Genomic DNA, 11295 nt, shown 5'->3' with positions numbered 1-11295 from the left:
ATAGAGCTCTTAGACACACCTCTATGATTTCCAAACCTTGCCCCTACCTTTAGCTTATACTTTCTGCTATGGCAGCAGTTCTCAACCTGTGGGTCGCCACCCCTTTGGTGGTCGAACGACCCTTTCACAGGAGTCACCTAAGACCATCCTGCATATCAGATATTTACATTACGATTCATAACAGTAGCAACATTACAGTTAAGAAGTAGCAACGAAAATAATTTTATGGTTGGGTCACAACATGAGGAACTGTATTTAAAGGGCCAGAAGGTTGAGAACCACTGTGCTCAAGGGGCTCATCCCCCTTGATCAAGGCTCTGGTTTTTTCCTCCCAATAGCAAGAAAGACAAGCTAGAATGGCAGATTTCCCATTTTGATGGAATGGAATTCTTTAGAAAGCAAATGTGTTGGAATTGTCGGTTACATACAAATAATGCATCAGTAAGTCAGTTGAATGGCATCCTATCATTATTCCCTTTTCTGTTTTTTCAAGGAGTCGACTATGCAACTGCGTACTGGATGCCTACTGAAAAGACAGTGGAGATCAGAGACATACTGGACAAGAATGGAGATGCCTATGGCTTTTATAATAACTCTGTGAACACTACAGGCTGGGGCATCCTAGAGATCAGAGCAGGGTATGGTTCGCAGTCCCTGAGCAACGAGGTCATCATGTTTGTGGCCGGCTTTTTAGAGGGTTACCTCACTGCCTCGTAAGTACCACAGTCCTGGTGGAGATCTATCAGGCCACCCCTGTCTCTGGCTTTGTCCAACAGTGTAGCCTTTGCTTCCTGGCATTTGCACATTAGTAGCTAAGGTCCTTCTCATGTGATGGAGACATTATCAGAATTACATTTGTACCTATAATCAGTACCTGCCGATAAGGATCAAAGCCCCCAGTTATGGCACTAGTCAAACCTGATGGCTCTTACCTTTTTAAACCTTTCCTTCTCCTAAAAATATATTAAGAGACAGCTAAGCCATCTCATCTTACTAGTTATTTATTATCTGGTAGAAAGCAAGAGGTGGAGAGAATCTTCAAGAATCACAAAACAGAGAAGATTAATTATAAATAAAATGTAACAGCATTTGCCCTGGCTGGGTAGCTCAGCTGGTCAGAGCATCATCCCGATACACCAGGTTGTGGGTTCAATCCCCAGTCAGGGCACATATCTGGTACAAGAATCAACCAATGGCCTGGCCTGCGTGACTTAGTGGTTGAACGTCAACTTATGAATCAGAAAGTCATGGGTTTGATTCCCGGTCAAGGCACATGCCTAGGTTGCAGGCTCTATCCCCAATAGGGGACATGCAGGAGGCAGCCTATCAATAATTCTTTCTTATCGTTGATGTTTCTCCCTCCCTCTCCCTTCTTCTCTGAAATCAATAAAAATATATATATTTTAAAAATCAACCAATGAATGCATAAAAAGTGAAACAACAAATCAATGTTTCTCTCTCTTGCTCCCTCTCTCTCTCTCTCAAATCAGTAAATGAAAAATTAAAAGTTATAAGAGCATTTATTTTCAACAGTTTTAGAGCAATACTTTCAAGTATGTTGAGATTTTAATATCTAACATACTAGTAAATGTTCCTTCCAGTCCTATTGTTACTTGATCCTTGTGTCCTTCCTTTGTCTTATAAAAGCAACAAAAATGTAGTTAATGATAATGTAATCGGAAACTGTCCTTTTTAGAGCTCTTTAAGGAAAAGAAAGTTGTAACTGATTTAATCAAGCTTTATTCTTTCGTTGATATAAAGAGTCTTGATGAGTTGGCTTTCTTTTTTCATTCTCTGTGACCTAGATTGTGGAGTGCAGCTTAACCAAACCTTATTTTGCACTGTTACCGCCTTAGTCATAGTAAGTGCAATGACGATCCTAATCTGTTTCTGCATTCTAGAGATTATATCAAATGTCGAATGACTAGTTATTGGGTTCTGGCTGCTCTTTTATAAAGTAGAAATTCCTGTCTTCATTTTTATACCAAATTTTTGTTACCCTACCATTGGAGTCCCCTTCATATAGTATACTACTCAAAGATATATAAAACTTTATAAACTGTGTAAGATTTTTAAAACATGTTTAAGACTGTGACACATGTATGAATATGAACTTTTCACACTTCACTTCAAATCTTTATTTGCATGTGTATCCACTCATTTGATTGCATTATTTAAATTGAGTTGCAAATCTAGAGAAATAATTTGGACTGAAGTTGTGTGAATATAAATATACTAGTAGCCCGGTGCACAAAATTTTGTGTACTCGGGGGTGAGGGTGAGGAGTGGGGCCAGACCCCTCAGCCCGACCTGCACCCTCTGTCATGTTCTGGGACCCCGGCCACTCCTGGCCTAGTCGCAGGCCTACAGGCTTGGGCAGCCTGGCTCCCGAGGCTCAATTTATCAAGAGAACAAAGTCGGCATTAGTTACAGCCCTGCTGCCTGACGCCAACCCCGGGAAGTTCCTGCCCTGCTCCCAGTGGCCCCACTCCCCTCTCCCGGCTGCATAGTTCCTGCAGGGCAAAGGCTGCCCAAGTGTGCGTTTTGGCAAATCAGTGCATTAGCACCAGTCAGCCAGGGATCCCCCCCAAAGGGCTGTTTGTGGGCGTGGCCAGTGGCAGATCGGTGCATTAGCACCTGTCGGGGGATCCCTGCTGGAGGGCCGTTTGTAGGCGTGGCCGGTGGCCAATCGCCAGGGTTCCGCCGCCAGCCCTGGGTCTGTTTCCATACGGGCCGCCTGCCACCCAGGTCGCAAATAGCAGGCCCGGATGGCAGCGGAGCAGACAGGATGGCACTGTCCCGCCCTGCCTGCAGTATGCAAATTAGCCTCCATCTTTGTTGGTGGTTAACCGCCATCTTGGCTGGTGATTAATTTGCATATCTTGCTGATTAGCCAATGGGGAGGGTAGCGAAGTTATGGTTAATTACCATGTTTCTCTATTATTAGATAGGATTAGATGAACTCATGAGTGATAGACATATGGGTTGGTAAGGAAATGATTTTTCTTTATTTAATTTGAAGGCAGCAGCTCTGATCTCAGAGTCTGTAGTGAGGATAAGCCTGTCTGCCTTGGATATTGGGGTCCCTACTAGAGAGCTCAGGGGTGTGACCAAGAGGGTTCTGACAAAGGTGGCGCTTCTGATGCTCTTACATCTCAGGGAAAACATGTTTTAACTTTTCACTTTTGGGGGTGACCTTATCATTTCACCCTTATTCTTACTATAAAGCGTTGATTTATCCTTGATCACCTTTATCCATTTGCCAGGAACATCCATAGGAAAAGAAGCCATTTTATGAATAACTTTTTGAATACTTCTGTTTTAGAGTAAAAGTTACTTACATTTTATTTCTTTAAAAAAACCACTTAGCTACTATCCAGGAACTGTTTTTATTGTTTACTTTGCCTTTTGCCATGTCTTTTCCAAAACAATGCCACATGTATAAGCCAGTCTTTTAAGATTAAAACAAATAAACAGCTCCCTGCATGCTGTGATCCATTTTGACAACCTGGCAACAGAGTCAGCCTCCCTTCCCACCAGTAGCAGCAGCCCGTGGGGGTGTGATCAGGAGTGCGGGAGAGACCAGCCTAGCAATCTCAGTCAATGCTGGTCCTTAAGGAAGAGTTGGGAAGCTCTTGGCAGCATTTCTGCTGCACAGAACAACCTGAAAAGAGTGCTTTAATCCTAAGCCATCGGAGCCCGAGAGGAAGGCACCCAGTGGGACAGAGCAGTCAAAGAAGGCTTTGTGGGAGGAGTGAGTTGTAGGTCTGGTGCTTGATAGATGAGAACCATTTGGCTTGGTTGGGAAGAAAGAAGAAATCATCTGGGCAGAAAGGAACAGAACAGAGTACTGAAAAGGGCACTGAGTCTGAAATGCATACATTGCATTTACAATGGGCGAGAAGTAGAGGCTCCAATTGAGCCAGCAGAGGGCAACAGGGTTAAAAGACAAGTGGGGGCCGTACTGTGGAAGGCTTGGATGGAAGCCCATTGGAAGGTCATTGACCACTATTTCAAGCTTAGAATGCTCAGAGGTTCCTTGAATATGAAAGACGACTTCTGTATTCATTTTCGTATTGTATTTATGACTGGTAATTCTCCCTGCCTGCTCAAGTATGGGTTTCTTGTATGTGTGGTACCAAGAGTCGGAGGGATTACTGCTCTGTAAAGACTCTGATGTATCTCATTGAACAGGAGATGCTGGTGAGCAGGAAGATGAATGATAAAGAACTGAAGGGGCTGGGAGGGAGAGAGAAGTCAGTATTTGCATATTTGAAGAAGGAGGTGGAAAAGAGAAAAAGAAAGTCGAGGAAGACAGAAGGAAGGAAGGAAAAAGGGAGGGAGGAGGGAGGGGATGCTGAAGGGTTCATGAGATTGTGACTCCACGGCCCAAGGTACCAGCAAGGACTTCCTGCAGCCAGCACCCCAGCTGCACAGCCCATGGTGGGGACTGAGCAGGGAGAGGCACTGTGGCTTCCTCTGAGCAAAGGTCCCGACATTCTCTGAAGCAAAGCAGAACTTCAGTGTCAACCATCTGGAAGCTGTTGACACAGAACCAATAATAGAGACGGAATACAAGTCACAGGCTAGGCTTTCTGTTTGTTTGCTGGCCTGTTTTTTAGGGTGGCTTTCGTGTATTTTAGTAGTATTTCCAGTTTGGTCCTGGGAAAGTGTCAGTGTAGGTTCCACTTACTCCACCGCCATTTTTAATCTCATCCAAATTCAGGACTTATAAAGTCTTTCTATCAGTTGAAGTCTATGGATGCTGCATTACTGTAGCTTCCTGGTCGGTCTTGCCTTCCTCTCTGCTACCACACTTTTCAGTCTTTTTTAACAATGTAACTTAAAGATGAGCAGAGACATTACCAAGCTGGACATGCCGGTTTGCTGGCGTGTTTTCTGCTACACATGGGCAGTTGTCTGCAAAGTAATAGCACCTTCATATACAAGTATCATTTTATCAGCTTAAACCATATAATATACTGCTGGGGACTGTTACTTGTGGTGCTTTGCCAGGTATGATGGACTCCGCATACCAAGACACACAGTCGTGGAGCAAGGAGCCTGAACTGGGAGATGAGGTGGGAGGGGGATTGTCCCAGAGGCCAAAAAAAAGAGCCATCTTTTCTCGTTTCCCTCTCAACTTGGAAAGCTGCTCAGGCAGCAGAGTGGGGGTGTAGGGCTGCCTCTTTTCCCCACATGGCCACATTTAAGATGGGGTGCTATTCCTTATATTCTTCTGATTCTTGGCAGGAGGAGGTATATGAGAAGATGGATATTGTGGGGTGAACAGTTGAGATATTCAGATAAAGAGAGTGGTCTACCCATCCCCAAAGATATAATTTGCTCTTTTCAACCTATGACATACTTGAGAGACCAAACAAAAACACACAAAGAACTATTCTCACATCCTCCATCATTTCCTTTGAAGTGTTCAGTAATTTGTTGTCTCCTTGAACTTTTACAACCCTTCCAGATAACAATTTGGTCCTGGGCCCAGCCCTCTGTATTTTTCGTGCAGCTCAAGGCCATATACCTGGGCTGCTCTTGTGAGTTCTCCCATCCTACGCAGCAGCAGCAGATTTGGCTGGACCACAGCTTGGATTAGGCACTAGATATTTTTAGAGGCTTCTATCACTGTCTTGCCCCTCATGCTCTCTTCTTTTCTCCCTCTTCTTCCACTGTCCCCACCCTGACCCATCTCCTGAGGAGTCACACCCTACAAGCTATTAACCTTACTATGCAAGCATTCATTCCAGATGGGCTGCTGGGCTGTGCTGTGGAGCCCCTTCCGCCTCTCACACAACCCCTTCCTAGCAACTCTTCCAACCATGATTCCTGAGAGCCAGATGCTACCTCTCCCATCTCCACCGATTGAAACATTGCCCAACCTCCTAGATCCATCTCAGATGCTATCTTCCTGACGAAGCTTTTTCTGATTCCATCCCCACTGGATCAGAGCTCCATCTCTCCCCGCACCATCTGTTAGTGCCTGGAGGGCACGGTCCCTATCTTATTCCCCTTTGTATATCCCCAGACACCTGGCCCAGTGCTTCTGCCCCCAGCAGTTATTTAATTACACATTTATTAGGTTTAATTGAATCTGGTTGCTGTTCCAGTTTTGATGGAGATGAATCAGAAGTGTGAGCTACACATTTCCATGCATTGCAGTGTCTAGCAACCTTGACCAAACAAACGGAGCGTCTTCCTTTGTTTTTAACTCTGTGGGCTGGTTCCCTAAGAGTTCCAAATTCAGAATCTCTGATGTTTCACTCATGATGTAAAAGCCACTAAATAGTCATAGATTAGTTTTTAATAAAATGAGCCATGAAACCTTTCTGGGTGTAGGGACCTGGTCTGCTCTAGTTTTTAATGAAGTGGCTGATTCTTGTGCTGCTGAAGTGGCTGCTGAAATGACCTCTGGAATTGCCCAGTAAGCAAGAGCCAATTCACTGCAACAAACACTTGTTACCCTACCTGTACCAGGCTCTGGGGGTAGGGAGAAAGGTAGGGGGAGAGTTAGTTCCTAAGTATATTCTTCAAAGATGACTCCTTTTAAGTTTATATGTTGGCACAACAGTTGCTAAAACTATGAGTAAAAGAGGCTGTAAGCAAAATTATAGCACAAATAGAGAAAGTAGGCAATGGTGGCATCTTTTTTTATGTTTGGCCTGCCACCGAGAAATAGCTCAAGAATCTCTTCCACAGCCCCATCTGCCCCTTTCTATGTTAGAAACTGAATACGCTTCCAGGCTATGGGCAAAGGAAAGGTAAGTAAGACACAGTCTCACCCTCAAAGATATCAATAGACCCATCAATTAGTAATTATCTGGAATGTAACGTGAGCCACAAAATGATGATGATAATGATGATACCTAGCACTTATATAGCATTTAAAATATACCACACACTTTTCAAAGCATTTTACACATGTTAAATTATTTAATCCACAATAATGCTATGAAGTATTTATCATTATTATCTCCATATTTTGATATGAAAGTCACGGAGCTAGGATTGGAAACTAGGCTATCAAGTTGCAGAGTTTATGCACATGCATACACACACACACACACACACTCAAATGGATTAATCTCTATAGGAGATACTAAAGAAGCACAATATAGTCTCTGACCCAGGAAGTCAGAACAATTAGAAAACAGGAGATAGCAGATGACAAGTGAGTGCTAAGTAATGTGATATTAACATAATGCAAAAAGATTCAGGAAAAGATGGGGAAACCGATGTCTTCATGATTCTCACGTAAGAAAAATGTGTGAGAAATGTACAGGTGAGCAAAGTTTCATCCAACTTAGGAGGAAATTTACTGATTTTACACATCACAGGAGCCGAAACTAAATCTAACACCTTTATGACATAGATATTAGTGTTAGCTCTAACTGATGAGAATTCATAATGTGGAGAAATTAGCAATCGTGCTGTGGTCACAGACCTAGAAGTAGTAGAATCAAGCTTTAGTCAGAATTTAAAGCCTGTGTTTTCAGCCCAGCCAGTGTTGCTAAGTGGTTGAGCATCGACCTATGAACCAGGAGGTCACGGTTCAATTCGTGATTTCTGGTCAGGACATATGCCAGGTTGTGGCTCAATCCCCTGTATGGGGCATGCAGAAGGCAGCCAATCAATGATTCTCTCTCATCATTGATGTTTCTATTTTTCTCTCCCTCTGCCTCCCTCTCTGAAATCAATAATTTTATTTTATTTTATTTTTTTACAAAAAGGAAGTGTAGGATCCCAAGCCCAGGGGTCAGAGAAGGGCCTCGCCCTGAGGCGCCTGCAAGTGGATCATATTTCTTGGGGCCCTGAATGGAGCAGCATCATTTGAGGCCTCCACTTCAGGTCTCAGGGTAGAAGTTTCACTTCCCCTGCTCTGAAGGTCAGAATTGGAAAATCTAGTCTCTGCTAAAAAAAAGGAAAAGGAAAATTGTCAGTAGTTCTAGTCCAGTTACCCTCCCATATCTCCATCTGTCTTGTCTACTGTTATATGCTGACATTTGGGTTGAATTCTTCTTTGTTGTGGGAGCTGTCCTGTGCATTGTAGGATGTGTACCCACTAGATGCCAGTTGCACCTTATCCCCTAGTGTGACAACCAAAAATGTCTCCAGACATTACCAAATGCCTCCTGCAGGGAAAAATTACTCCAGTTGAGAAACACTGCCCTGTGTTGAAATAGACTGAAAAATTTGAGCGGATTGGAACTCGATGGAGCTAGGCAGGGAGACTCTGAGTAAAATGTATGAATTTTTTTGTTTCCTTACCTGAGAGAGCATGGTAAGTCAATAGCCCACAAATTATTTTTTTCCCAAGAAATATAATTTTATTTTCACATATAAGTCATTTTAAAAGAGCCCATGCCTTCTGATAGCTAGAAAAGTGTTTCCATAGTCCTTCCATATAAACAAAGTAATTTATCATTTCAGCTGAGTCAATTCAAAATTTCCTACTTTTCCCAGAATGGATTGGTCTTACCGAGTGTTCTTGGAGGGAGAAGGAGATGTTTAATCGGTGGGTGTCCTGTGTCTTTCTCTGGCATCCACCCAAGGGAAACAATCTCACTTAGTCTTTGGCTTAGATGTTTCCCTATCTGACATCTGATGAAGATTCCATGGTCTCCAGCTGCATAACCAGTGCCATTTGAGATTGCAATATTCACCAAAAGTATAAGTCCTCTGCCCAACCAGGTCCATTAGCCCCCAGTGTCCACTTATTTCACCCTAGGCCATATAAACACACACACACACACACACACACACACACACGCACACACGCGCGCGCACACAGACACACATCATTTAGCTATGCTCCAGAACTCATGGAGGTGTTTAGGGGTGCTATGTTTGGCTCATGAGCCCAGACAGCCATCTATACTTCCCCATGCAATCTTGGAGTGGGATACTGTAGGTCTATAGTCTCCCTAAGCAGCTACATCAAGTCATCAAATTCATTTGGAATTTCTACATTTCATTCACCTGGAGTGTGAGACCAGGGCAGAGCAGTCCTTCCTTGTCACCCACACACCTGTCTAGCTTTCTTGCTATTCTCTCCTCCAGTTGTAGAGGTGGTAGACAGGGAAAAGTGACCAACTTGATCATAGATTAGATGTAGCACTATAAAAGATATATAAACAAAAGCTCAATGCGATCATTCAACTTAAAAAAATATATTTACAAATAATTTGAAGGGAAAGCTCTCGTGAAGTAAAGTTTACTGAATTCAAGGACCATAAAATAAAAGAGTTCAAAGGATTTTAATGTTGTTTACCTAACTGGCAATAAAACTATATTCTCACTCTATCAGTTTCAGTTCTGGAAACTATAGTAAGTACTTAAGGTCATCGATGGGTTCTCGGAACTGCAATGAAATGAATTATGAGGAAACCGTTTTTATCATAAGCTAATGGACATAAAATTAAGTTTCTTATACTCCAGAGAGTATAAGGGGTTCACAATTTGACTGATTTTGCTCCATACTTACAGCAAATAAGAGATAAAATATATAGAAAGAGAAATACAGCTAGATTAAGATTGACCAAGAAGTGGAACAGAAAGCAAAGTGACGAAGTGTGGATCTGCTGGGCCTTGTTCTGGAGCAGGCAGAGGCAGCACCACTGCTGATGGGTGAAGGCCTCAGTGCCTGAGTGAGCTGAGTCACAGCTAGGAAGCGGAACTTTCCTTGCTACTTTTGACTGTTTATAAACTAGGCAGCCACAGAGTAACCTCTATAGATGTGCATCCTAACCTACAGATTTACAAGAAACTATGAGCTTGGAGAAGGGAGTGGGGAAACCTAGAACCAAATCATCCATGTGCTGGTTCCATTACAGATACAGCTGCTGTATTCCATAGGAAAGAAGTTCCCAAAAGTCACTCTAAGATCTAGTTCTCAGGGAGTCAGAGAGAGGCACTAAGGAGGGGAGGGAGTCTCAAACAATAAAAATGCCTGCACACCAAAGTTCCAAAATATACAAATTGAATACTAAGAAAAAGTCAACAATAATATCATGAATACACTCCACATTAATTTCATAGAACATTTTAACAACGACTTTAGGTCCCAAAGGATATTTTCAAACATATAAAGGAAAGTGTTTGACCACCCACAGACTTCCATTAAACAAAGAATAAAATTTTACTTTAAAAATTAAAAATTAGCCCTAACCGGTTTGGCTCAGAGGATAGAACGTCAGCCTGCGGACTTAAGGGTCCCAGGTTTGATTCCGGTCAAGGGCATGTACCTTGGTTGCAGGCACATCCCCAGTAGGGAGTGTGCAGGAGGCAGCTAATCAATATTTCTCTCTCATCAATGTTTCTAACTCTCTATCTTCCTCTCTGTAAAAAATCAATAAAAATATTTTTTAAAAATAAAAATCGTCATTCTCCCCTTTAATAAATAAATAAATAAATAAATAAACTAAAAATTAGAGCCCCAACTGGGTGGCTCAGTTGGTTGGAGCATTCTCCAGTGTACCAAAAAGATTGCAGGTTCGATTCCTGGACAGGGCACATAGGTTGTAGCTTCAATCCCCGGTTGGGGTGTGTATGGGAGGCAACCATGTTTCTCTCTCTCTCTTCCTCCCTCCCTCCCTCACTTTCTTTCACTCAAATCAATAAAAACATATCCTTGGGTGAGAAGTTTTAAAGAGTTAAAAATTAGAAAACAATTTAAATAGAAATATATTTTTTAACTAAAAGAAGCAAACCTAAATCTTTGAACAATAATATGATGGGGGATGTCAATAGGCAGTTAAAGCTTGCTAAAATATGCATTATGTTTGGAGGAGGAGAGAAATATGAAATTCACTTAGACTTTATAAGGAAATGAATAGTTATAAATGGTTTTTAAAATTTCAATGACTACTGAAAGAATAGAAATACCTTTTATGGCTTCTAAATAGAAGTTAAGAGATAGCCAGTTAGCCTGGAGGTCAAATCACCCCTGGTATTGCCGACAACAATCAAGACTTAACTACAACAAGACTGCGCACAAACACCACTAGGGGGTGCACCAAGAAAAGATAAAAAAATGTGGAGACAAAGAAACAGGACACAAATCTCAGAAATGGAAGATATAGAGCTCAAAACCACACTTTTAAGGTCTCTCAAGAACTGTCTAGAAGCTGCCAATAAACTTAGTAAGGCCTTCGAAAAGACTGGTGAGACCGCCCATAAATGTAGTGAGATCCTCAAGAAATCTAATGAGACCCTCGATGTTGTGATAAAGAACCAACTAGAAATTAAGCATACACTGACTGAAATAAAGAATATTATACAGACACC

At 42.3% G+C, this 11295-nt stretch overlaps 1 protein-coding gene across 1 annotated transcript in view; it reads left to right on the top strand.

Moving 5' to 3' along the window:
• The first annotated feature begins 493 nt into the window (after positions 1 to 493).
• PLBD1 (phospholipase B domain containing 1) overlaps positions 494 to 11295 on the top strand; it is a 56762-nt gene continuing 45960 nt past the window's right edge. Inside the window, exon 1 of the mRNA XM_015570173.1 lies at positions 494 to 713. Coding sequence (XP_015425659.1) covers positions 520 to 713 — 194 coding nt within the window. The 5' untranslated portion in view covers positions 494 to 519. The remainder of the gene's footprint in view (positions 714 to 11295) is intronic.

The sequence above is a fragment of the Myotis davidii genome, unplaced genomic scaffold (genome assembly GCF_000327345.1).
Source record: "Myotis davidii unplaced genomic scaffold, ASM32734v1 scaffold205, whole genome shotgun sequence".
NCBI classification, from domain to species: Eukaryota; Metazoa; Chordata; class Mammalia; order Chiroptera; family Vespertilionidae; genus Myotis; species Myotis davidii.
This window is presented reverse-complemented; position numbering and strand designations above follow the sequence as displayed.